At 39.7% G+C, this 25,838-nt stretch overlaps 4 protein-coding genes across 8 annotated transcripts in view; 2 read left to right on the top strand and 2 right to left on the bottom strand.

The window, feature by feature from the left end:
- Positions 1-8,898, top strand: tbc1d10c (TBC1 domain family, member 10C). 4 transcript variants are annotated; one of them, XM_065959138.1, is made up of 10 exons: positions 1-125; positions 491-624; positions 2,468-2,567; positions 2,655-2,789; positions 3,208-3,314; positions 3,531-3,645; positions 3,873-3,938; positions 4,494-4,683; positions 4,868-5,025; positions 5,468-8,898. In XM_065959138.1, the coding sequence occupies exons 2-10, from the start codon at positions 491-493 to the stop codon at positions 8,429-8,431; spliced, it is 3,969 nt and encodes a 1,322-aa protein (XP_065815210.1). In that variant the 5' UTR covers positions 1-125; the 3' UTR covers positions 8,432-8,898. The 4 variants fall into 4 exon arrangements, with proteins under 4 accessions (XP_065815210.1, XP_020501483.2, XP_065815211.1 ...); XM_020645827.3 differs by having other exon boundaries at positions 2,655-2,762; XM_065959139.1 differs by lacking the exon at positions 491-624 and having other exon boundaries at positions 84-125.
- Positions 8,598-15,585, bottom strand: rad9a (RAD9 checkpoint clamp component A). The gene is made up of 12 exons (XM_065959142.1): positions 15,332-15,585; positions 15,148-15,218; positions 14,950-15,023; positions 14,773-14,821; positions 13,622-13,736; positions 13,362-13,461; positions 12,706-12,812; positions 12,143-12,249; positions 11,847-11,911; positions 11,471-11,569; positions 10,446-10,689; positions 8,598-9,058 (listed from the first exon to the last, which is right to left on the bottom strand). The coding sequence occupies exons 1-12, from the start codon at positions 15,363-15,365 to the stop codon at positions 8,942-8,944; spliced, it is 1,182 nt and encodes a 393-aa protein (XP_065815214.1). The 5' UTR covers positions 15,366-15,585; the 3' UTR covers positions 8,598-8,941.
- zgc:113229 (uncharacterized protein LOC550612 homolog) lies at positions 15,071-24,246 on the top strand. 2 transcript variants are annotated; one of them, XM_065959141.1, is made up of 8 exons: positions 15,071-15,225; positions 16,432-17,826; positions 17,906-18,057; positions 18,842-19,244; positions 19,407-19,542; positions 19,635-19,825; positions 20,596-20,846; positions 23,766-24,246. In XM_065959141.1, the coding sequence occupies exons 2-7, from the start codon at positions 17,011-17,013 to the stop codon at positions 20,839-20,841; spliced, it is 1,944 nt and encodes a 647-aa protein (XP_065815213.1). In that variant the 5' UTR covers positions 15,071-15,225; positions 16,432-17,010; the 3' UTR covers positions 20,842-20,846; positions 23,766-24,246. The 2 variants fall into 2 exon arrangements, with proteins under 2 accessions (XP_065815213.1, XP_020501485.2); XM_020645829.3 differs by having other exon boundaries at positions 20,596-24,246.
- p2rx3a (purinergic receptor P2X, ligand-gated ion channel, 3a) overlaps positions 23,335-25,838 on the bottom strand; it is a 7,167-nt gene continuing 4,663 nt past the window's right edge. Inside the window, exons 8-12 of the mRNA XM_020645819.3 lie at positions 24,862-24,998; positions 24,667-24,760; positions 23,763-23,828; positions 23,587-23,664; positions 23,335-23,472 (exon numbers count right to left, since the gene is read on the bottom strand). Coding sequence (XP_020501475.2) covers positions 23,344-23,472; positions 23,587-23,664; positions 23,763-23,828; positions 24,667-24,760; positions 24,862-24,998 — 504 coding nt within the window. The 3' untranslated portion in view covers positions 23,335-23,343. The remainder of the gene's footprint in view (positions 23,473-23,586; positions 23,665-23,762; positions 23,829-24,666; positions 24,761-24,861; positions 24,999-25,838) is intronic.

Consider the following 25,838-nt stretch of genomic DNA (forward strand, 5'->3'; position numbering starts at 1 on the left):
CTGATTAATCAGATTTGAGAGAGAGAGAGAGAGAGAGAGAGAGAGCGAGAGAGAGGAAGTTCATCGCTGGAGGATCTCACACTTCTCCCCGCAACCAGAGATCAAACATGACGGAAATGTAAAAGGTAACTAGTCTTTAACTATTTTAACTTAAGTTTTAACATGTTGAAAAACTGTCCTGTTCTTTGTTTCTGGAAAGGATAAGTTGGCACTGTTATGTTAAAAAATAGCCAACAAACTTGACCTCACTCAACCAAGACAGAGAAGACTTTATATTGATAATGTCGTAAAGTATCCTATAGCCTAACAACGTTTTTATTCAGCAATATATTCATTCAGCAGTAGGACCTAATACTTTGTTTTCCGCCACTTGCTCCATTTTGAGCGGTGTTTTTGTTAAGTCACATCAGTAGCCTGCCCGAGAAAGGACTGCATTTCTGCTTAACATCATAATGGTAGATCACACAGCCCCCTCCTCTCTTTTATTAAGATGTTCAGTCCATCCAGTCCAACCCAGAAGATCAGTGTAGAGGCCAGCTCTGGATCTGATGAAGGATCAGAGGTTAGCCTGGAACCTGAGACAGACCGGTTTGGATTCATTTTGACCAATGGATCCACAGCTGGGTGAGCAGTTCCACATTTGTGCTTGTGAACCGTTTCTGTTCCCTTATTAAACTTGTCACTGGGACCAAAACCAGGTAGGCCTATACTGTGTCTTAGTTTTAATGCTTTAAAACAAGTATCTATTAGAGACAAGTTTAGTAAAAGACGAATGAGTTGTGAGTTATTTGTTGGGATTAATGAGCTACACCCAAAGCTCTGAAAATCATAGGTTTATATTTGCTTTATCCAGAGAAACAGAAAATGCCTGATTTAGGTTTACAGCACAAAAAAAATCACAGAGGTCCTTAACTGTTTGTTAATAACAGAGACTTTGATATTTCCTTTAATTAATAAAACAAACACACACAGACACACATATAGTGTACATTATTAAGTTATACATTTACCCATTTTAGTCAATATTAAGCCTACAAATTTGATTGTATTGTGTAAAGATTTTTTCAGTGTATGTTTATATGTATGGCTTCCGACCCCATAGAATTAAGTCATGTTTGTGAGCCTTTATCACCTACCATCACAGTCTTACAGACGACATGAGCGTCTTAGCCAAAGAGTGAGTTTTCGTCCTTAAGGTTAAAGTTAAAATATTCAGCATTTTTAAGGGATGGTAAATGGTAAATTAACTTGAGCTTATAAAGCGCTTTTCTAGTCTTCCGACTACTCAAAGCACATTTACACTGCATGTCCCACCCACCCTTTCAAACACTGATGATAGTGATCGCTATGTAGTATCATCCATCAGAAGTAACTAATCCCATTCACTGTAGCAGCGGGAGCAATTCGGCGTTAAGTGTCCCAAGGACACATCGGACATGTTGCCCAGGTGGGGATCGAACCCTGACCTTCCGGTTGAGACTCTACCAACTGACCACAGCCGCCCTGGGATAAAAACAACATACCAGTAGTTATTAAAGGACAATGTCTCTGAGGAGTCGGACCACTTTTTTACAAGCTTTATGAGGCCAAAAAAGAGGTTGGCAGCTAACAAATTACTGTCAAAAGACTGTAAGTACATAGCGCTTGTGCTGCAGCTTCCAAACCATTTGAGAATAAACGACACAGTTTAAATCTACCGCATGGGAAAAACAAGAGAAACATAGTAAACAACAAATCTTTGTTTGCAAAGACAATAACATTTGTACGTCAGAGTGAGAGCTCACATGGCGTAACATCAAACAAAATCTCCTTAAACCATGTGCATAAAATGTATTAACATGTAGGCAGAGATATTCAAGTGCACTATCTTTCAAGGGTCCTCATCAAAACTACTTCTCTGTTGTAAAGAGATATTCTTTGTGAATGGATCTAAATGAAGAATGAGAAAGAGCTTTAGGCACTGTTAGGTCAGTTTAAAGTCCCAAATTAACTCTACTGTTCAAGATACAAAACACACTATATGACATTAATAGACACAGTGTGCACAGTCATAATGGGGATGTTATAATGATGTAGAAATGATAAAACATAAACATGAATTAACTATAACATTATATTTATCACAATGACACAAAAAGGCAGTTAAATAAATCAACTGGTTGATATTCAGCACAAGACCAGCAACACTTACTTCTACCTGCCTTCTTTAACCTCTCCCCATTGATAACATCCTGACCTGTTGCCATGGAGACTAAACTGCTAGCGTGTGGTTTTCCTGTTTCCTGTCTTGAATTTCAGAGCACTGCATTATACAATGAAAACACACACATGTGCATGTATCAACTCTGCATAGCAACTTGAAGGTCTTATTTTAACCACAGTTATGTACTGTACAGTGTCCACTGAACACAAATTTGTCTTATTTTTTAAACTAACCTGGTGTTTTGTTTGTTGTTTTATGTGTCAGGTGTGTGGGCCCACCTCCTGGGCTGGTCAGGCAGAGGGAGGCCAAATGGATAAGCATCATCAGCCAATGGGATCACATCTTGTTGAAGAAGACTAATAAGGTGTTTTTTTTAAGCAGAAATACACATTTAAGCTAAATGAAGGATGAAGTATCTTTTCTGTGACGTGATTCTGTGTCATCACATTAGGTCAGAGTGCAGTGTCAGAAAGGCATCCCGGCCTCTCTCCGAGCAAAGTGCTGGCCTCTACTGTGTGGAGCAACTGACATGATGAAACAAAATGAAACTCTCTACAAGGCAAGAAACCTGCACGCTGTCACTGTGGTGAATGTTTTCAGATCAGCAACTACGACCACAGATGTGCAGTCCAACGATGTTGTTTCTCTTTCTTACTCAGTGTAAAGAAAGTGTTGTCATTGGTATCATGTTCACTTGTAATGAGTCACTTTTATGTCTCAGGTATCCAGCAAATCTGATTAACAATGTGCTCAAGCTTCTGAACTGTGAATACTTTTCCCTTTCTGTTTAGCTAATCATTTCATCTTTTTTTACACCTTTTATACATACTTCCTGTCTAAACAACAAATACATTAAAATACTGAAATGAAGCACTAAGCCTAAATCAGCTTATCTTTGTGCAATATGGCAGAGTGGATTACTGATCCTAGCACAGATAGGTCATGAGAAAAATGGGTAAAGCTGCATATAACCGATTTAAACCTTGTTTTTGTGTCTGTGTTAGTCTTTGGACTCACAGCCTGCTCTGCAGAGCTGGGTGGATGTGATCGAGAGAGACCTGGACCGACAGTTTCCTTTCCATGAAATGTTCCTCTCTAAGGATGGACATGGGTAGGAAACCCTGTTTTTTCCTCAAACAAGCTGAAGGCCACAGAAAAGTCCTGATGCTTCTTTATGCTTTAGTGTACCTGAACCACTAAATCATCATATTCCTACTGTCTTTATGTTTTTGTTGGCAAGGATTTTAAATCAAATTACAATGAAAAGGCTGTTTTTATCTAAACATCCTGATGTTTAAAGGTGTGGTTTGTGTTTGTGTGTCTGCAGGCAGCGTGGTTTATTTCGGGTGTTGAAAGCTTACACTCAGTACCAACCAGAGGAGGGTTACTGCCAGGCACAGGGGCCTGTGGCTGCCGTGCTGCTCATGAACATGCCAGCTGAGGTAGAGACCAATAACACAGTGCAGCTTTCTGTCCAATAAAAAAGCTGCAACCCATTTCAAAATCTCTTTTCACAAACTTTGCTTGAGAGGCATAATAACAAGGGTTAACTGACATAATTTGATATACTTCTATTAGTCTGAAAAATAAATGTGCTGTTGTTGTTGTTTTTGTTGTTGACGACCAAGTGTCAGTTTGTAATGCATCTCATCTCATGTGACCCTGGCAGGAGGCATTCTGGTGTTTGGTGCAGATCAGTGAGCGGTACCTGCCGGGGTACTACAGCCCGCTGCTGGTGAGGACCGACACATACTGTATGTCGAATGCAGGCACAATGTCGATGACATAGCACTTACATGTATACCCCTGTCATACACAGGTTATATACATGGAGGCTTGACATTGGACCCTAGTATCTTTTAATTTGTGATATGAATTTCACCAAGAACTTGCCTTAAGGCAAAAAGCGTCACCCACTCAAACAAGCCTATTTCACAGCGTGGACCTCAGTAATCCTTCTTTTCACAGAGCTTTAACTTTCTAAACTTTTCTCAGAAGTTTATAGAAATGTAATTTATTCATGATTAAGAAAAGAAGCTCTCAAAATAATAAAGTCAATGCAGAATAAAGCTTCTAAAAATAAATGCATTATTGGTTCATATCTTTATAGTTTTTAAAACATCTGTCATTAAAACATCATACATCAGGGAAAGACCTGTTTATCCTGTTTCAAGTGCGAGAGTGCTGCATATCATTTATTAAAGGGAACTTTATTCATTATAAAACGACAGATCAGCGAAGCACAATAATGTCTGAAGCTGTGTTTTTTTTGACATTTGCACTTCTATAGGAGGGAGTCCTGTTTGACGCTGCCATGCTAACCTGGGTCTTGAAAAGGACGTGTCCAGCTGCACATAAACACCTGCAGCAGCACGGCGTGGAGCCGCTCATGTTCACCACAGATTGGCTGATGTGTCTCTTCACACGCCACCTGCCCTTCAACACGCTGCTGCGAGTTTGGGACCTCTTCTTCTGCTTTGGTAAGTCACTGATATGTTTCCCTAAAACAAAGGAACAAAATCTTTCAAGTGCATATTTAAGTTTAACTTAAAGGAATTGAGTTGATTTTAGAGCAGCAATTTAAATATATGAATGATTTTGAAGTCATTTACATAATTTGATGATGTGAAACACCTGGCACCTGTTGTCTCCTGGTCTCTGCAGGCGTGCGGGTGCTGCTCCAAGTGGCGGTGGTGCTAGTGCGTCGGGTGCTGGGCCGGGCCGAGCAGAGAAGGCAATGTGATGGCCAGATGGAGACTCTGGAGAGGCTGAGGGGAGTCAGGGATCAGATCCAGGAGGAAGATGACACCTTTATAGCAGAGGTAAGAACTTAACTAGCTAGCTACTGCAGGGCAAACATCTTTTCTCATGTTACTAAGGATAAACACTAAATTGATTTTTAAATACATGACTATTAAAGGTTTAGTTACTGTCTGTGCCTGAACATTACATAATAGTAGACTTCAGTAGGTAGTGTTGTTATGGAGATACTGTTATTCTGTTGACATGCAGGCAAAGGAGATTTGTATAATTCCATGCACAACAATTACACTTTTTCTTGATGTTTATATGACAGATATCACATCAAAAAATCCCGATCAAACAATACAACTTGTGTTTTTTACTGAACCCCGAGTAGTAGTAGTAGTACACATGGGAAAAACTCAAATTTGGTGACACACAATAATGTGAACATGTCTGTGTGGATGAGACAGTTTTTTTAATATAACATAAGTGAAATCAGTGTTTTTCTTTCCTTCTCAGGTGTGCTCAGTGCAGCTATCAGCCAAAGATCTGGAGAAACAAACTGAGAAGCAGTTAGTAAAGTGGAGGAAGGACAGACCCTCATCATCCTTCGACCCCAGGGGTCGCTGCCACGGATACCGTATGGCGTGGGCTCAGGCTCAACACACAGAGGAAGAACAGGACAAGAGAGAGAGAGAGAAAGGGAACCTGTCTCTCCCTCTGGCTCGCTCGGCCTCCACTCTCTCCCTGTCTCCTTCTTTGCTTCAGAAGTGGAAGAAAGGCGGGAAAGGCAACACAAGAGAGTGGGAAGGCGGTGCTAAAGTTGTGAGGCATCTCTCGATGGGAGCAAAGGAGGACTGCAGGAGCTGGTCTGAGTTACATTTCAAGAAAGTGAAAGAGGTTCAGGAGGAGGAGGACGAAGACATAGTTCCAGCTGAATGCAAAAAACAAAGCGAGTCCAATCTAAGAGGACAAACTGCACAAAAAGAACTTTTGGAAGTACCTGAAAAAATTGACATAATCCAAAACATACCAGCCGAGCATGAAGAAGAAACAGTGATATTTAAAGAACAGGCTGAACACTCGGGAGAGAGAATCAATGAAGAGGAGAAAAGTCACGTCAGAGAGACAGAGCAAAGCAAACAGCTTCTAGAACAAACAGGAGCACCACCAAGAAGTCCAGCAAAACACCAGAGTGCTGGAAATATTCTTAACCCCTCTGAAGACAGGCCCCACGATCAGCAGTGTCACAGAAGCGCACACCAAGAAACTGAAGTAAAAGAGGAAAACAATGAGACAGCAAAACAAACAGCAGAGAGTGAACAACCAGCTGCTGTGGAAGATAATAAGACGGAGATACAGAAAGATGATGTTGCAGAGTCAAACACAGAGGTGGAGTCAGGAGGAAGTGCAGATCTAAGTGAAGAACAGATGATTCAGTCTGACATGAAACCAGAGGAGAGCTCAGAAACTGAAGATGTGCAACAGATGAAGGCGGGAAGAGTCACAGAAGTTTCTGAAACAACAAATGAGACAAGCCCAGGCTCGGAGACAGACAGTGGAGACGAAGCTCAAACTGTTAAGGATCCTGTTTTTGAGACGGAGATACATCAACAACAAGAGGGAATCACAGAGAAGGAAAACAGCTCGCAGGAAGATGCATTTCAAGGAAAACACCTCTGCATTGAGTTATTAGCAGAAGAAGACGTAAACGAAGAGTCCTGCTCTCATGCAGAGACAGAAACTGGTGGGCTAGCATATAATCCAGAAAGAGTAGAAACAACAAATTCAGAACAAATAGATTCAGAAACAGAAACAGCATCATTAATTCTGTGTTTACCTGAATGCATCGATTCAAAAGAAGGCACTGAGTTAGAGGCTAATTCAGACACTGAAGAGAAAACAGCAGCCAATAATGACACAGTGACAGACACAGGTGAAGCATTTGCTGATAGTTCAGAGAAAGAGTGTGACCCTATTGCGTGTGAACATACAAAAGAAGAAATTTCCGCTTCAGACTCGGAGGAAAAGCTTGATAACGATCAAACACAAGCAGAGGAAACAACAGCAGACAGTCGAATGAATGAGGAGTGTGCTGACTTCTTAAGAGCTCAAACAAATGCTGAAAAGGTTCATCTCACAGTTGAGGTTGATGAGAAAACAAGTCCATCGGACAATAAATCTTTGGAGGAACCTTCACCTGAAGAACCAGTCTGTGTCTCTAAGGAGGAAGAAAGTATAGAAAATCCTCAAACAAATGCTGAAAAGGTTCATCTCACAGTTGAGGTCGATGAGAAAACAAGTCCATCGGACAATAAATCTTTGGAGGAACCTTCACCTGAAGAACCAGTCTGTGTCTCTAAGGAGGAAGAAAGTATAGAAAATCCTCAAACAAATGCTGAAAAGGTTCATCTCACAGTTGAGGTCGATGAGAAAACAAGTCCATCGGACAATAAATCTTTGGAGGAACCTTCACCTGAAGAACCAGTCTGTGTCTCTAAGGAGGAAGAAAGTATAGAAAATCCTCAAACAAATGCTGAAAAGGTTCATCTCACAGTTGAGGTTGATGAGAAAACAAGTCCATCGGACAATAAATCTTTGGAGGAACCTGCACCTGAAGAACCAGTCTGTGTCTCTATGGAGGAAGAAAGTATAGAAAATGTTGAGGAAAACACAGCAGGAGGGGACGATGTCTTTGGTTCTACAGACTCTGGTAGGAACCTTCAAATCCAAGACAGAGATGTTGCCAAAGACGAGACTGAGCCGAGTCACAGCGGCCAGACACAAGCCTGTGAGCGTCACAACAGTAAGTCTTCTGGTGATTTAAACGTCTTCAAGTCATCTGTCTCGCGTAGGTCCTGGTTGGGGCGTAGGCTGTCTGAAGATCTCTTCGTCATGCCACAGAAAACCAACCAGTCACAATCAATAACCAATCACCAAGAAGTCCAACCCGCTGAATCAAAACCCAATCCGATAGCTGTAAACCCAACACAACCCCAAGAAGTCACCTCGTCACTGCCTGCAGAAGTTTCTAAGGGGGCTTTCGCCCAGGAGGGACGGCAGCCGTCCGACCCCCCTAAACGTTTTGGTCTCTTCCGCAGACTTAAAGGAGAGCAGTCAAACAAGGCCAAGGCAAAAAGGACACCAAAAATACAAGTGCCCAAAATCCTAATTCAGGACTTCAGCGATGGCACAGAGATGGGGAAACTGGTTAAAGATGAGGATCTGGAGAATCTAAGCTCCAGGGAAAGGAGGAGGCGGCGGAGGGAGCAGGAGAGGAAGGAGAAAGAGGAGGAAAGGCTGAGAAAGAAGAGAGAGAGGGAGCTGGAAAAAGAGAGGGAGCGAGAAAGGAGGAGACCAAAGACGAGTGGAAAAAGTTCCCAGGTTCACAGAAAAAAGGGGAGCACTGATGAAGCTCAACCTGCAAAGACTGGATCAGAGGCGCTCGGATGTACTTCTCCTTACGCTCAATCTTACTTCTGACAGGACATTTTTTAAAGTTTATTTTCAAATCTGAAGTGACGAGAAAGTTTTCTTTGTTTTTTTTTGCAGAATGGACGACACATTGATTAATGTTCAGAGATTCATCATCCTAATTCTTTGATACTTGAACTTCTTGACATGTAAATAAATAAATAAGTTTTAAAACTTTGAAAGTTATGTTTTCTCTTTATTTGTAGGAGGCACGTTGATCACTTCTGAACAAACTCTAAATGAAAATAAACAGGAAGTGCTTCGTTTCCAGTTTCACATAATCCACCTGAAACATTATAGTCCAATAAAAAGTGGTGAGCTTCCTGTTCTCTGTTTTGTGATTTATCCCCCATGTAAAAGAACGAGAACCATGCACTCGTTTGTACAGGCCTGTAAAGATGGAAAATAATGTTTGGGCATGTCCTTTTCCTTCCTGGTGCTGCAGGTATGAACACATTCACTCTTTTTTTTTTTTTTTTACAAAAGTCCATCTCTGTCCTCTCATTCTTCAGTCCACTGTCACTCTGCATGAGAGTCATCTTCACTGTCACTGGCTAACACTTCCTGACTCGACACCGGTTGAGTCGTCATCTGAGAAGATGGGGGAAGCACCGATCCAAAGAACAGGGAACAGAACTGGAAGAGAAAACACAGACGAAGCGTGAGAGTATATTTTAACAACTGATGACGCTTTTTTATATATCTGGCTACTCAAACCTTCGAAAAGCATTCTAAATACAAAAGATCAGGTTTATCATCTTCTTGTAATTATTGGAGGTGTAACAATCTGTAGCGAAAACTTATGTAATAAAAAAAATGTTTTGGCCAATTTAAAAAACGATCCAATCCACAACAAATCAGAGCTCCGACAGAACTTTGACATTTGTGATGTGTTGCACCACTAATCAATGTGAAACTAATATTGTCTGACAGCCACTGTTCTCAACTGCCAGTATTGAAGGAGCTGAAGTGTGAGCTGCTTTGAGGTATTTCATGAACAAGTTCTACAGCTACTTTAACTCTCTGCATAGCTGCTACGTCTTCTTCTTTTACAAAGCTACTCAAGTGTTGTTTGTGAAAGTCTGATGTTACTTTTCACAATACAGAATGATCCTTGTTTCCTCCATACAGATTTGAAATTAAACTGAAGTATTTAAAGGGTAAAAGAAAAGACAAATGAAGACATGACTGTTATATTGGATAACATAAGACACAGAAAAACAAGAAAACTGACTACAGACGAATGCATGGAGCTACCTATGTTTTTAAACTGAAACACTGTATAAGCTGATACCAACATTGGGATCTCCAGTTTGAAATGAAAACACACAAAAAACAAAAACGTAATTTATTTAGTTATCTGCTGCCAGTTGTTTACTTCAGATTAGTCCTGATATAATGTTCCAGAAGAACACAAATATTTGAGATTTGATATGCAATCCCTTTACTTCTGGACTCACGTAGCGAGCGTTTTCACAATTAGATAAAAAGTTAGGAGACGACTCTCAAATCTCAGACTGTGTTACATAAGAGGTCAATATTTTTTTTGAATATATCTTCTAATCATTTTCAATATATCATTTAATATCATGACATGCAAACACACAATGCAGTCGTTTATAAGCCCTGGAGGTGAGTCTTCAATAGGAAATATGTGTTGATTAAGATCAAAACAGGAAACCAGGGGTGGAGAAGGGGCGGGGCTAATAAAAAAAACCCACTCATTTAAACACAGTGATTTCTTGGGTGACATGTGTTTTTGAGAAAAAAATCCAACCATTCTCTTTAGTCACAGATCTCAGATGGACTTGTCTTTTGATCAGTATGTCTTGTGTTAAGATTTTTAAATCATGGTTGGGTGTTTTATAATGTATTGTAATCTGTCACGTGTCCATGAACAGAGGATGAATCATTCTCTTGGTTAATAAAGATTTGAAACTACTTAAAAAAAACAATGACATATGATGCTACTGATATCTGTTAATCTGGAAATATATCTAATTTATGAATATGTTAACTGTACCTTCTTATTTGGCGGTCTGTCCAGATCTTCTGTTTCTTCTTCTTCCTCCTCCTCCTCACTGTGTAGTCTCGGCCTGTGATTAGCTGCCGCCAACTGTTTTGAACATGTGGACTTGTGGAAGGGGGCAGTGGGTGGACCTGTAGTTGAGGGACCTGGCGCCATGCTGGTATCCATGGCGATGATATACGAGTCCATGTCGTCATTCATGAAGTCATCAGGAGGGGGCGGCGGCTGTGTGTGCGCTCTGAGTAGTGGCACGGATAGTTGGAAGACAAAGGTCAAAAGAATGAGGAAGTCAAAGGGGAACAAATGTCTCTCCACCTGCATGATGAGATTCACTGACAGCACACTATCATTTAAGTTCCTTCAACCCCCCCCCCCCCCCCCCCCCGCCTGCCTTTCAGTAATATGAATTCAATATCAGTGTGACTTTGTTGCTCCTCTTCATACATTCAACATTATAATGAAAACATTCATGATGATTGGAAATGTCAAAGGTTCAGGATAATTAAAAAAAAACACTCTGTTGCTGTTAAGATTTAGAGGTTTTACAGATGTAGTTTTGCAGCACTTTCTATCAACACCATCGCTTGATCTATTCCTAAACCTGTGCTGCATTGATGTAAAGTGAGAAGATTGAAAAAGTGCTGAAAATAAAAAAAATCATATTGTTATGGAAAACTAGATCATCATTTGTCTCAATATAATGACTTCATAAATAGTCCTGCACCTTGCAGTCAGCTACATTTGCACTCAAACTTATTAACTTATTTCGTCCACCAGGTGGCCTCGCTGCAGTGAAAATGATTGGGATTTCCTGTGTGAAGTCGTGAGAGGTGAAGAAACCTTAAGTAAGGAAGTCAAAATACTTGAGGTTTGCTTTGCCAGTGCTCACAGCTCCTGCTAACCCTAAAGTCTGGCTGACAACTGACCTAAAAATAAATACTTTAATACCATCCCGCATAAGGCAAATGTCAGCTTTTTTCATGCGTTGTTTACACATTTAATTGTGTTTTGAGTGTTACCTTCTCGTGTTGTTTTTACAATGGTTGGAGTCCTCAGAAAGTGTTGCCAACACAAAGTTTCCCTCCAGGACGTTGTCTGTTACTGAAAGCACCACAGGGCTGACACAAACACACACAGACACACACAATTATCAAACATTTTTGATAATACATTTATATATGAGCTATAACTTTTTTTTTGTTTTTAACTTTTTTTCACAGTTGGTTGGACAATAAGATCAATCTGAGGATGTTGCTTTAGGCTCAAGTCATGTTGTTGCTTTAGGCTCAACATATATTTAATTAATCTTGAGCATAATTGGAAGATTTATGGATAGTGAAAATAACACTGAATGAAGCATGTGATGACCTGACATTTGTATATAGGCTTGCTTACCTGCCTGGCTCATCAAAGTACATAGAAATAGGGAGACCAGTCGACTCTGCAAACACCAACAAACCCTGAGAGGGAAATGACAATATGAAACCTCCTTGTTGAGTGTTTCAAAGCAAGACATTTTGTTCTAAAGAAAACCTTAACCACTTCAACTGTGCCTGTCAGTGCAGTCTGTCTCTTTCCCCTCAAATACCTTCTCTCCCTCTCTAGTACCTCTCCCCCATCTGGACTAATTCTCTAGAATTTTGTTGTTGTTGTTGTTGCCCGGTTCTCCCTCCCTTCATTATCCGTCTTACCCGCAACTCCTTCAGACAAAAGGTGACGCTGTTGTGAGCTTTAACAGCAAAATGGTCAAACTCGTCTGAAGCCAAACACAGCTCTGTCAGCATGGCCTTGGACTGTTCTGAGAGTGACACGGGAAGAAAACAAAGACAAGTGTCAACTCGTGTTTTTGAATCGACTTTGTAAATAATATGGCTGCCAGCTTGCAGGGTTTGAGAAACGTCCTATATATTTAACAGTAGCAATAACAGTACAGTGATATTTACCACACAGAGGCACCACTGGGCACCATTCAGTCCTTTTTCTTATTTTGCACAACTTATTACAAAACTTTACTTTTGCTATAAAAAGCCAAGTCAGGGGGGTTAAATAAAGAACTTTACATTTTTACCCTTAAGAAGTGACTATTGTCCATCTAACTGACTGTAATATTGCTAACTTGATTAAGACTTGTATGAATAAAAAGAGGGTTAAAACATTGCAAAAAAGGGTTCACTGGTTTCACAAATCCATTTGCATTAATAACTGCAAGAACAACTGACTGTGCTACTGTGAAAATCACAGACTACTAAGTCACCTGCTTCTTCCTCCACGTGGTTCCTGACCCACATACGTTCATCGCTCACTGAAACAGTCACTTCATCCACAGACTGAGGGAAGTGAACCACCGTGTCCACCAGCAGCCTGAGAACAAAGGAAAATGCAAAATGATCGAGGAAGGACAGAACACAGTGAAGCCAAAAAAAAAGTAGTACTGTGACAATGTGACAGTTTACCAAAGTTGTGAGTCAACTCTGGCCTCAATGCATAATCCTCTTTTATAACACCAGCTACATGTTGCTTTAAACAGCCTTTTTATTTTTCCCTTCATTAGAAATGTATTACTTAACACACTGTTGTCCAAAATACCTGCATGAGCAATATAAATCACTTACTTTTTTTTAACACAATAACAGGACAATAATAATAATAATAATAATAATAATAATAATAATAATAACTTTATTTATATAGCACCTTTTAAAAACACAGGTTTACAAAGTGCTTTGACAAACAGCAAAAACAAGAACAAAGCAAACTAAACCAAACACAGAAGAACATAAACAACAGTAAGAACAGAACAAATGGTACCCATAGTGCACAATAGAAACCAGTACAAATATTTGTAAGTTATCAAGGCTGAAAGAAGACTGTATCTCTCTTTTAAAGTAGAATGAAGAAATATTTACAGACCTGGGATGGGACCTGAATTCATTGGCATAGCTGTCTTTATCAAACACTGCTTGTAAGCTTTCGCTGTCCTGGAAAGACAGGTTATGTGTCTTCAGGAGACCTGCAGAGAAAAATACCAACACTAAAGCACATGGAATAAAATGCAATGAATGTACGATGTGCTACGCTAAAATAAAGTGTGTCATTGTAGAAAAATGTTATCCTCTGTGATCCTTGTAAAACATTGTGAACCGTCTAGAAAGGAAGTGGAACACGTATACCATGTTTGCAGTGCAGAGTGAAGGTGAGGCGGTTCTTCTGCTCATCCAGCTCGATGTGACACTTTTCCACTGTCTTCTCCAGAGACGCCAGAGACCTGAACACGGCCTGCACGCTCTGGCTCACGCCAAGAGGAACATGGGAAGGGGAAAAACCCCACAAGTACCATGACTATGTTGATATGATCTAAAAATATATATTCACACTGAATATATCGCTAATATAATACAATGAAACTGCTATGAGAAAAACTTTTTTTTTTTCAAATCTAAGTCAAATAAAAAATACTTCTAAACTCTCATATTTACACCTTCAACGTTTCCAATCGCACTTACAGGTAATCATAAAACTGCTCTACCTCCTGAAATTATGACTGAGCACAAAATACTTTTTACAATAAAGTTTGCTAAATGAATATAAAGATAAAAACAAGGTAATTTTTTGTAAATTGTTGCGCTTCAGATCTCTAATATATTGTATATCACTGTAACCACAAACCTAACACTTGACCTTATTTAGTTGTTAACCTAATATCATATACTGCTGTGACTGAGACTTTTGGAAAACTAGTGAGCACATAACCATAAAGGTAAAGGTCCTGTTGTTTCTTATCCATCATTGCACTACGGTCACTTTATTTATCTCATTTTTACCTTTACAGCTATATTGTATATATTAGTTTCTGTTGTTCCATTATTCACCATGCACCTTAATAACTTAGAATTTAGTATTTGCCTACTTGCACATAGCGCTGTATATATATATTTATTTCTCGTTTACTGCACATAGTTCTGTTTACATCTGTTTACATCTGTTAGTCCGATCACTGTCCACTTATATCTACTCCTTTATATTTTGTATTCTTAAGTTAAGTCTAAGCTTTAAGTTGTATTTAAATTGAAACTTTATATTTAGGTTAAAAAGTTTCATTTACTTGCACTGTTGTTAATTTACTGCTCTGTGTGCCTTTGAATTGCCCCCCGGGGACAAATAAAGTTTTTTGAATTGAATTGAATTGAACAAATAAGTAATTAATACATGCAGAACATATTAATATAATGTATGTAATTTGTAATGACGGCTAATTAACTTTCATGTGAATGCACTGAGTATGAGACATGAACTATTTTATAATCTCCTCCTCTTCGTGTACCTTTATTGCCATCTTGCAGCGGAAGGCAGGCCCACTTGGGATAGAGTACCTGCATCAGAATGACAAAGCCAAGTTTGAGTTTCAGCTCAACAAGCACGCAAAAAAAATGTGTTGCTCAGCGCACACGCACACACACACACACACTGTGCCATTTAAACACACGCACACTTTTCGCACCTGCTGAAGAAGAGAGGTGCAAACAGGAAGCATGCATATGCCGACCGAGAAGAGTTCACAGACCGCAGGGCCAGCTACAAGAGAGATACAAAAAAAAAAAGAGTATTTATCATTGACGCAAAGACTGAACTGACAGGAAGCAACAAGTCTGCACGCATGGCAGGAAGAAATGTGTGTGCATTTGACAAAGCAGCTCACCCCATCCTCCTGAGGCTCCACATACAGCTCATCACCGATACGAGACAGAGACTGGATGGCTTTGGCCAGTACTGGACGGTACGTACAGAAACAGAAACAACATTATTAATGTTATCAGCTTAGCCTTTTGATACTCATGTTCTTGTTAAAGACGAGCCCGGTTCAGCACAACACGTTTAGATACCTTTCACGTTTCCTCCCGTAACGACGCAATCCATTTCTCCTGATACTTGTTTTAGTTAGCAGACTTAAACCAGCGGCTTACTGCACCAAGAAAACCAGGGGATGTAATACTTCAAACGCCGAGAGATCGGTCTTGTACTTAAAATATTTTCTGTTTGAGTTTCATGTGTATTTTAGTTTTGATTTCCATATCGGCTCGGTAGAAGGAGCTTCTCTTTCGAACCTTAGTGTTGTTTACGCCGCCATTACCCGCTTCCGCGGTGCTGACGAATCAGAGGGGCAGAAACTAAGAAGGGGTGTGGTTTTGACTCAACGCATGCGCAATGGCCACATACGTTGACATGTTTACAGCTGCATGTTAGACACATTTAATAACAATATTTGTTTTTTCTAAATAAGCTGAGCAAGTAGAAGTTGTTGTTTCGTATAATAATAATAATAATAAATAATAATGCATTTGTTTACAAAATCATGTTGTATTTGGAAATAACAAAGCTTAAAATCAGAAACTAATGATTAAAAATAACTGCAGAGAAGCATTATTAAGTCTCCAGAACAGTGCCAGTGTCAAAGTCAAAGTCAAAGTCCACTTTATTGTTAATTTCAAAATATGCCAGACATACAGTGGAATCGAAATTGCGTTTGTCTCCGTCCCGCGTTGCAATACAACCAGAATAAGGTAAAATAAGATAAACTAAAATGAGGTAAAAATAAGATAAATAATATTTACAGTAATAAACTCTAGTGTCATACTAGAAGTTAATTATATTATATTCCTACACCAATGATAAGGAGCTGTCCATACATAAAACCCTATAAAGAATCTAAAAGACTGGTTGTTTCAAAGGTCATCCCTGGGGTTTTCCTTTTTCTTTCATTCGAGGGACATATATAGAAGCTGTGCACTAAAAATGCCCCGTAATTACCACTCATGGGTCATGGTGGGAAGAAAGAGGGCGTGTGTGCACATGTGTAAGTCAGGGAGATGGAGAGAGAGAAACAGGAAGGAAGGGAGGGCAAAACGAAAAAAAATGGGCAGACAGAAAGAGTCAGTTCACAATTATCTCACCTCACTGGTCTTTCTCGTTTGGTCTGCTTCAGGGTGTAAGGTCTGAGGAACGTCACACCGTCTTTCCTCCTTTCACCATTGATAGAAGTGTCTGTAACCAAAGGGGAGTGACTCAAACGACCTTTGTGCACTGAAACTTTCGGATATCACAAGAGAGAGAGAGAGAGTTTGAAAGAACACGACAAGAGAAAAGTCCCATTTCTGTGAAGAATAGAGAGAGACTGCTGCTGAATGTTTTGAGGTTAGGGAGGAGAGGAAGACGTGTGAGAGTGAGACATCCGTCCAACACAGAAAAGAAGAAACAGAGGAATATAAACCTTAAGAGATGGATCCGTCTTGATAAGAAACTATGGAAAGAATCATGGCAAACGATTGGAGAAATAAAAGAGGAGGGAACATCCACCACAGGGAAATAAACATCAAAAGGACAAAATGGTGATGTTATCTACACACAGATGATTTCTTCTTCTTCGAGGTCTCTTTTTTAAAGCAACTCTTTGCAAATGTCTGCAAGGAATCCACCACTGTTCATAGGACTATATTGTTATGTTTCCGCACAGTCATCGTTGTCATGCTCTTCTGGATTAAATACGCAGCAGATCTCTTCCTAGATGTCTCAGTCACCTAATCCGAAAGACAGTCAGGCTCTGCTGCAGTCCATGCTGCAGAGACTGAAGCTCCAGCCGGGGAGAGAGGGCCAGGTGTACCTGAATGCACCTGCACCCAACACAGCTGTTCACACATGGGTGCAGGATGGAGAGAGGGGAGCCTCTGACTTCCAGGGAGTGAACCGCAGCCCTGGTAATGGCTTTGAGTTTGGTTCTAATGATCTCCCCTCAAAAGAGTTTGGGATGTCTTCTGTGGAGATACATCAGCCAGGTCATGCCTATGAAGTGGACCGGGGTCTTATTTCCTTCTCCACCCACAAAGAAAACACTGACAGAGACACGGGTGAGAACAGGGTGATGAGGCAGAACACACATATCCCAACTGGAACAGAGCAGCTGTTTCCTGCTAAATCACTCAAAGATGTGGATATCTCTTCCTCTGAGAGAACAGATGGGGGGAATTTTGTCAGTTCTGCAATGATAAGTCACACCCCTGATGATAAAGATGCTGCAACAAGTACAGGACAGGGTCAAGGTTTCACACCCAGAGTCTACATGTGGTCTTTGAAGCCGACAGAAAGTAAAGAGGACCAACTGTTGCACATGGGGAATGGAGGTTTTGGAGCTAAAGATATGCAGGTTGGCTCACCGGGGAAAACAGACAGCATCTCCAGAAGACAACAGCGACCAGCTGGGAATAAAACGAGAAGATGGACTCAGAAGATAAAGGAGAGATGGAGAGACAGGCAGGGCAGTTTTGGCAAAAAGGGAAAAGAGGAAGGCGGGGGAGAAGACCAGAAGAGAGAGCAAGGAACTGGAGTGAGTAAAGTTTTTTTTCTATTGTCAAAACTTTAAAAGGAAAACATGTAAGTGATACTGACGCTTGTTTACTGCACAGATTTTACCTCAAAACCAGCCGATGACAGCAGAAACTCTCATCAACACGCCAAATAAGGAAGATGAAAGACCGGCCCCTTCACTGGACAGCAGTGACCCCAGTAAAACCACCCCTGCTCAGACAGAGGATGGCATCAATGAAGGATACATGAGGTAAGCTACTTACAGGTCCTACAAACAGTACTTCATTTACCAAAGGGTCACGCATGCTAAAAGTTCTCCGGCTGGTTTTGGTGTTTCGTCTCTCGGGCCAAAAGCAACATGATTGAAATATGTGAAGTATTTCTGAGACGTCTCAAAGCTCAGCTGTGATATTAGTTTGGTCTCATGTTTTTTTTTTTTTCCCTCTAGTGTGCCAAACACACCTCTGTCACTGACAGCATCTGTCATTACAACATGTACCACACACTTCAGCATTGAGAACAGTCTCGTGGGGATGTTTTACACATGTTTGATAAGAAAACATCATCAGTGAAATATTCAGATGCTTTTTAACAAAGGGCAATAAAGAAACAACGTACATGAAGTCACAAAGGAAAAAAAAGAACGATTCATGCATACAGAATGACCCTCGCCAGTGTTGTTAGATTATACTTCATATCATTAGCACTGATGTTTTAAATGATACATTTCACTGATAGTACTGTGGGTACAATGAGCGACTTACTGAGTGACTTGTTAGGCAGTTTACATTACTGAGACTATTTGAACACAAGCTGTTCTCTTAAAGTACCTACTATAGATGTCAAACAACAGCAGTGCAATAAATAATTGTGCTTGTACACGTTTTTGAATTAATTCGTTTATTTTTTGTTGTTGTATTTTTAATCTCCTCTTTTTTTTTATTTTTTTTTTTACTATTAATCATATTTACTTTTTCTGTGTATGAAATGTAAAAATACAATGATTAGAACTGATTTGAATTCTCTCATGGTAGGTCAACAGGGGACTTTCAGTTGGGTCTGGGCTCCTTCAGTCTACTGGAGGAGATCGTCACAGGTCAAGAGTGGGCAAAGTTCCTAAAACCACAACTCTCCGCCACCTCAGCCAATCAGAGACCTTTAGAAGGATTACAAATCGCACAGAATCCTCACCGTACCCTGATTTTCAGCCAGCCTGGAGGTCAGAACAAGCAGTGGTCAACACCTGCCTCAGACTTTAGCATGGGGCAAACATCATCAGAAGGTGTCCTGCCCGTCGGCATGGATGTTTCAGGAGGAAAACCAAAGCAGGATGTTCACTCTGAGGCTGACCATTCAGAACCAATGGAGCATGGGAGCAACCAATCAGATCTGCAGTCAGAAGAGAGTGGACAGCTACAAAAAGCTACCTTTCTTAGGGTCAGTTTTCACAACATACTACAGTAATGTACTATTTTAACAGAAATAATTTGTTCTATATCAATTGAAAATACTAATCCCTTTTTTTTTTTTTTTTTCCATTTTGTGTATTTAAGTTTTAATGTTAAATGTGTGCTCTCCACTCTATCCTGCTGTCTGCAGCCTGCTGATCTTCTTGACAACTCGGCGTTGAAGAGCAGAGTCCAGCTCCACAGAAAGAGGCAGCATCAGTCAGCTGAGAGGAGAGACCAGAGGCTCCAAAGACCGAAAATAAATGATGGGAATACGATAGGCAGAGGTCAGAATAATTTCATATCCTGGTTTTAGTTTACACAGTTTGAGATGTTGTCTTGTTGCTGAAATGATGTTCTCTTGTCTCTCGTCTCACAGAGGGGTCCATATCTTCAAGAAGCGAGTCGATGAAGGAGACAGGAGAGGACTCACGACATGTCGTCCTGCCTTTATACATCCTAAACTCTCCTCAACCTCTCTCTCCTTCTTCTTCTGCTCCACCAAAGGGTGTCCTCAAACACTCCATATCCCAGGATTCAGAGTCCTCAATGGAAGTTCAGACAAAAAGAGTACGTTTCAAAACAGAAAAGTTGTGAAGGCAACGCCTCCCTGTGGCACAAGAATGTCAGGTCAGGTCTGCGTCACACATCAATTCAACAAGTTCAATCGAGGCAGGCGAGAGTTTGCAGACAGTTTTAGACACTTAATGACTCGAGAAAAACAACAAAGTCATGAGACTTTCTTGAATTCTGACATCTCTACCACAACGCAGAAAAAAATTATACAAATTATTTGAGAAACAACTATAAGAAAAAATAATTACAGTGTGTAAGAAACGTGTATAATGCTAAAAACAAAGAGTTTTGATATCTTTTTAAGTGAACTTACATTTCACTTAAGTTTTCAGTTTGGTATGACCTCAACAATTTCCTCAATCATTTCAAAAAAGTATCATCTAAATAAAATGTTTTGATGATAATAATAAGGGAACAAGATACAATCGGAACATAGATTAAGTTAAACCCATTGAAAATATATATTCATTGTTTTTGTTCATAAATGGTGAATATACTTTTTTGTGTTTAGCTGTATAAATTGAAAATACTCTTTAGGTTACGCTTGCGACTTATGATTTGCGCCAAGTTACATACAGTAGTTTGTTCCGAATTACATTGTTCAGAAATAAACGACTCATAAAATAAGTTCGGCGGCAATATTGAATAATCCATGTTACATAGACAGATGAAACCACTTCAAATGACACAGGTTTCTACTGTTTATGATGTTTTTCTTAACTGCTGTCTTTTCTTTTTTTTTTGTTTAACCCACTCTCTATCAGAGACGAGTTGAGGAGAACCGGCGTGTTCGCTTTTCAGAGGAGGTGCAGACAATACCACTTCCAGATCTGGATCTGGAGGATTTGGACTCAGAGGAGGACTCTGAAGCAGAGGAGGACTCTGTCACCGAGCAAGACTTTGAGGTGGAGCAGGTAACTATGGAGGAGGTGGCACCGGCTCGGCGGCCTGCTCTACCTGCCTGGATTCTGGCTCTGAAGAGGAGGAACACTGGGAGGAAGCCCAGATAGTCAAGGTGCAACAAAACAGGCACTTCATCTGGTTTGAACATGTTTCAGAATAAGGACCGAAAGTTTAGCAGTTATTCAACATTACAATATATTAATTCATGCATCTCAGGAGTGTTTTGGATTTCTGTTTGGGCGCTACAAGCACCTCTTTGCGACTTCTTGCCCTCTCCTTACCACCAACTGTGACCAGCTCCTGGTGCTGATCTGTACTACTTTCTAGTTTCTAGTTTTTCTGTCCATGCTGTCTGCTCACTCCCTCTAGAATGGATTATATACCAGCAGTGTTGCACATTCTGAAAAAAGTATGATGATCAAATTGGTGTCTGGAGTAAAGTTTCTAGCAGAAATGAAACAATGCCTCCTCCTTCATATTCAGACTCCTCTCTGTCCTGCTGTCTGTGACACTTAGCCGCTCTGTCTCCTCTTAATGGCTCCTTGTCCATTTGTCCAGGAAATTAACCCCTGAGGAGGAAAGACATATGAGACTATAGAGCTGAAGCAGAGGCTGCAGATTCCACTGGTTACTTATCCCTAGATATTATATCATAAAAATGTATTCATAGACTCTATAGTATTATTTTTTACAGAACAAGCTTGTTCAATGTATGTCTATATCAGCTGAGAGTTAAGAGAAACGTCAAAGAAATAATTTATTATTTGGGGAAATCGTCGTATGTACTTTTGTTTTTGTAGTTTTTTTTTGTAGTTTTGTTTGTGAAGAAGATTAAAACCACTCTCAGTAAGAGTTTGTGCTTGCTTCCAGGGAAAGTACTGCAACCCGCCAAAAAGCAGACTGATCCACAAACCCTCATTAATCTTTATTAAAAAACAAAATGTGCAAAATGTGAGAGTGTGTGTTTGCCTTTAGAAAAAGTAAGCTGAAGATGGTCACACAACTTTATACTTTAACCAATACTACTTTTGTTTTTTTTTACTTTACTACTGTTATTTACAACTGTAGTTGCCAGCTACTTCACAGACTTTAAGAGAATTCAGTTATATTTGGACAGAGTCTGGCAGCGCTCTCTGAGTCTTAGTTTAAGCTAAGATAACCCAAATGTAGGTGAAGCTTAAGCTTATTGATGAAACATGAGGGGTTTCCTTCTACTCTTTTATTTAAAGTCATTATCCTTATAGTCATTATCCTCCATGTTGTTCTCCTCTAGCAGAGCTGGAATATGTATAAAAACCTACATCTATTGTCCCTTCTAAATTTTTCCTGTGGGGACAACATCCTTCAACTCCACAATTTGTCTAACATTAATGAATCTCTCCATCCAGGGGATCCATGTTTTCTGCTCCTATTCATTCTGCCCAGGGCAGAGACATCATTCAGAGAGATGGAGTACTTTCTTGCACTGTGTATCGTGTTCTGATATTCCCATTACATGCATTATTTCGATTAGTGTGATCAAATTAGTTCATCAAACTTTATGGCTAACTGCTGTCAATTCCTCTGTGGCCTCCCTTCATAGCTATCATCTCTCGTAAATCACTGTCAGAGCCATTAAGAGGCTCTTTAGCTTTTCTTTTTTTAGTGCTCTGGTCACACTTTACAGCATAACAAGGGTGAGAATAGAGAGGAGGAGGATGGGAGGAAGGAGGTAATATGTGTGCGACAGAGGGATAAAGAAACAGAGAATTGTTCATGTCTGATATAGAAAGAGAAAGTATAAACGAGGGTAAACAGAAAATATTTGGGATCATTTGGAATAGTCTGGACTATTCTACTAAAACAAACACGAGTCCATTAGTCTGTACAGTAACATATTTTACTGTACGTCATCGCCCGGAAGTGGACTAATAATGGCCCATTTATAAACCACAAGCCACACACACATACATTTAAACTACGCCAGCCGTCTCCAAAAAACAAACACACACTGTCATTAACCATGTCTTTACACCATTGGGAGACCCTTTAGTGCTTTTATTTGTACAGGATGGAGTGCAGTTGGTGAGTGTGTGAATATGACAAGGAAGATAATTTCTCTAAAATGTTACACAGTTAGTTAATTCTCGAAGAAGATTTATTCAGCTTTAAGATTGTACAAACAGGAAAATGCAAGCAATCACAGTTAAAAAGCATTCAAATTAGTACTTGGATTAAAATGATGGCTGCTTTATAAGCGTTTTTTTTTTTTTTCTGAGTATGACTGTAATTGTAAGTAAGCGTAATCTAAGTAGTTAGGAGTCAGCCATTCGTTGAGTTTCATTGTAAGTCTTTCTCAGGGGAACTTTGATTGAGTGTATGACACCAGGAGAACACAGTGTGAAGTTATTTTGCATCTTCCTTTCATCTAACACTTCCAGTTGAAGAAATGAAAACATTGCAACAAAGTAGTCTTTTTTTTTTTCTCCACAGTTCATTGACTTACCAAACTGAAAAAGACAACAGGGTATAGAAAACCAGAAAAAGCATAATGTATCTCTTATGGAGAGGTAACAAGTGAAAGAGAAGGAGAGTTCATGTCTTCAGGTTGTTGTTATTGTTTTTGTCAGTCAAAGTTGTTGGTCAGAGGCGGCGAGGGAAATGGCTCCGGAGTCATAGGAGCTCTTGATGCCTCCTTTCAGTGACAGTGGGCTGCCGGGGCTCTGAGCAAGTTCTGCTTCTATTTGAGCGTCCGACACCTGGAGGGACAAAGTAGTGAAGCATTATCAGCAACGCTCTAACAGAAAAGTGTAAGTGGATTGGATATTGCAGTCAAAGTCACTCTGCAGTCAATGTAAGTGTAAGTTCAATACCTCTTCAAACTTCTTGGCTTTGTACTGCTTCGCCCCTTTCAAGAAGTTCAGCAGGATAAGATCACAGAGAACTGCACCCTGTCAAAACAAAATAAAAATGTAAATACAGCTGACAGCAACAAGAACAATACATCTTAAATATTTGTTTCCTGATCAGAGTTTTTTTTTTTTTTTACCAGTCCAATAGAAGTGAAGGCAGCAACCAAGTTGATCAGTGTTGGGACTGTGGCAAACTTTCCTGCCTGGAAGAGACGAACATCCAGAAATGAAGCCAGTTTGATATCAAACAGTTCAAGTATCAATATGTTAAAGAAATATTTACTACTACTTCTACTACTGCTGCTACTACTACTGCATTTTACATTTAATCTTTCATATTTAATTTATAACCATCTACGACTCTGTTTTTGCACATTTACATTCAATCTTCCATATTTAATCTTCCTATTTAAGACTAGTAATGCTTAGTTAAATCCTGGTTGTATATATTCACATTCTTATTTTTGATATATTTTAGTACTTATTTACTTCGTAGTTAATATTATATTGTGTTTAGATTTGCTAACATTGTGTTTTTTTTACTCAAATTGTGTGTTGGATAACCTGCTGCTGTAACGCCACAATTTCCCAGTTTGGGATCAATAAAGTAATTCTATTCTATTCTATTCTACTTACTTACTGATTCATACTATTAAAACTTTAACTACGAATAGAAACTTCTTAGCTTAGCTCTAGCTTAAGAGACTGGAAAAAGGGAAACAGTCTTCAAAGTATTTCAAAACACACCTTCTAGTCACTGCTTCGTTCTACAGGCTACACTTTGAAGGATATTCCGCACAGAAACATTTGGATGTAATAATCAAGTTCTCATCCACAACTCTGCAGGAAAGAAAATCAATGTGTTTCCCCAAATTATAGGGCTTTCATTTTAAGAGGCATATTCTCTCTGCACACTTGAATAACATTATGAACAGTTTTAAGAACTTAAACAGCAACAATTTTCTGCCTAACTGACACATTTTTCATTAGCAATTTTCTAAAAATAATTGTTAGTTAGCTTGTAAAATTCACATGACTTACATTGCCAGTGACCATTACATCAAAGCGGATAGCATATGCTTTGTGAAGGGTCCGAAATTCAGTCCCATCCTGTGTCTTGAAATATTTGGCAAATCTGCATTCAAAGAGTCAAAGATTGGAAGAAAAAGTGACCAAGAATGAGAAGTAATTAAAATAGTGAGTAGATGTTGAGAGGGAAAGAAACAGCCTCACTACCTGAAGTTGTAGCCTTTGGAGACGGCATTCTTTGAAAATGGTTCATCCAGTCGAGTGAAAGAGTACTTAGGTTCACAATACTCAATGTTTAGGTCCAGGTTACACTTCCATTCAATGTTTATTCCTATTTCTCCACCCTGAAAGAGAATGATAAGGAAAAACAGAACACACTTTGAGGCACTACCCATGTACATAACTGGTGGAGGGATATGAACAGCGGAGTGAAATGTGCTGTTTTGGGTTGGTTTAACCTGCACACTGCTGCGTTTGGATCATCAGCAGAGCTTTGATTGTGCAAGCAGGAAGACCTGACAGGAACTGTCAGAGCATGCTATTCTGATGTCAGAAGTCTGATCTTCCTGATGTTGTATAGGAGAAATTGACAAGAGTGGGCAATCGAGGCCCGGTGAGCCTTAAATGTTAGCTTATCATCAATCATGACATCTTGGTAGACTTTCTCAGCATGAGTTTGGTTGTTCCAAGCTGGGTATTGATCCATGATTGCACTGAGGGAGGGGTTGGGATGTCAAGGAGTTCAGTCTTTGTTAGGTTGAGTTGAAGGTGGCATTCATTCATTGATTGAGAGACATCAGCAAGGCATGACAAAATTTTTGCAGAAACTGTAATGTCATCTGGTGGATTGACAGTAAGAGTTGGGTATCGACAGCATAGCAATGGTATGAGAAACCATGAGAGCGGATGATTGTGAGGTGGTGCATATTAAGAATAGAAGGAGACCCAGCACTTGCCCTTGAGGCATCCCGTTTGGTGGGATATAAGCTTAAGGGACCTAGGACCTGGCATTTAATTGGCTAAATCCCTGCAAAGGAAATACCTCATTAAACAATCAAAGATTTATAAAGTGTACAGAAAGTATACACAAAAACTGTCTTGTGCAAAATCCAAATACTGGTCAAAATGAACCCTTTTCATCATATAGGTTACACAGAGGTTGTTTAAATGTAACCACAGGGATA

The sequence above is a fragment of the Labrus bergylta genome, chromosome 9 (assembly GCF_963930695.1).
Source record: "Labrus bergylta chromosome 9, fLabBer1.1, whole genome shotgun sequence".
In the NCBI taxonomy this organism is placed as follows: Eukaryota; Metazoa; Chordata; class Actinopteri; order Labriformes; family Labridae; genus Labrus; species Labrus bergylta.

Coding starts and splice junctions, on each gene's coding strand:
- tbc1d10c (XM_065959138.1), top strand. CDS start 491: ATGTTCAGTCCATCCAGTCCAACCCAGAAGATCAGTGTAGAGGCCAGC. Junction 3,315..3,530: donor CTCTCTAAGGATGGACATGG/GTAGGAAACCCT, acceptor GTGTGTCTGCAG/GCAGCGTGGTTTATTTCGGG. Junction 3,646..3,872: donor TCATGAACATGCCAGCTGAG/GTAGAGACCAAT, acceptor TGACCCTGGCAG/GAGGCATTCTGGTGTTTGGT.
- rad9a (XM_065959142.1), bottom strand. CDS start 15,365: ATGGATTGCGTCGTTACGGGAGGAAACGTGAAAG. Junction 12,813..13,361: donor GAATTCAGGTCCCATCCCAG/GTCTGTAAATAT, acceptor CTTTGTTCTCAG/GCTGCTGGTGGACACGGTGG. Junction 9,059..10,445: donor ACAGACCGCCAAATAAGAAG/GTACAGTTAACA, acceptor TTTCTCTTCCAG/TTCTGTTCCCTGTTCTTTGG.
- zgc:113229 (XM_020645829.3), top strand. CDS start 17,011: ATGTCTCAGTCACCTAATCCGAAAGACAGTCAGGCTCTGCTGCAGTCC. Junction 18,058..18,841: donor ATCAATGAAGGATACATGAG/GTAAGCTACTTA, acceptor CTCTCATGGTAG/GTCAACAGGGGACTTTCAGT. Junction 19,826..20,595: donor TGGAAGTTCAGACAAAAAGA/GTACGTTTCAAA, acceptor ACTCTCTATCAG/AGACGAGTTGAGGAGAACCG.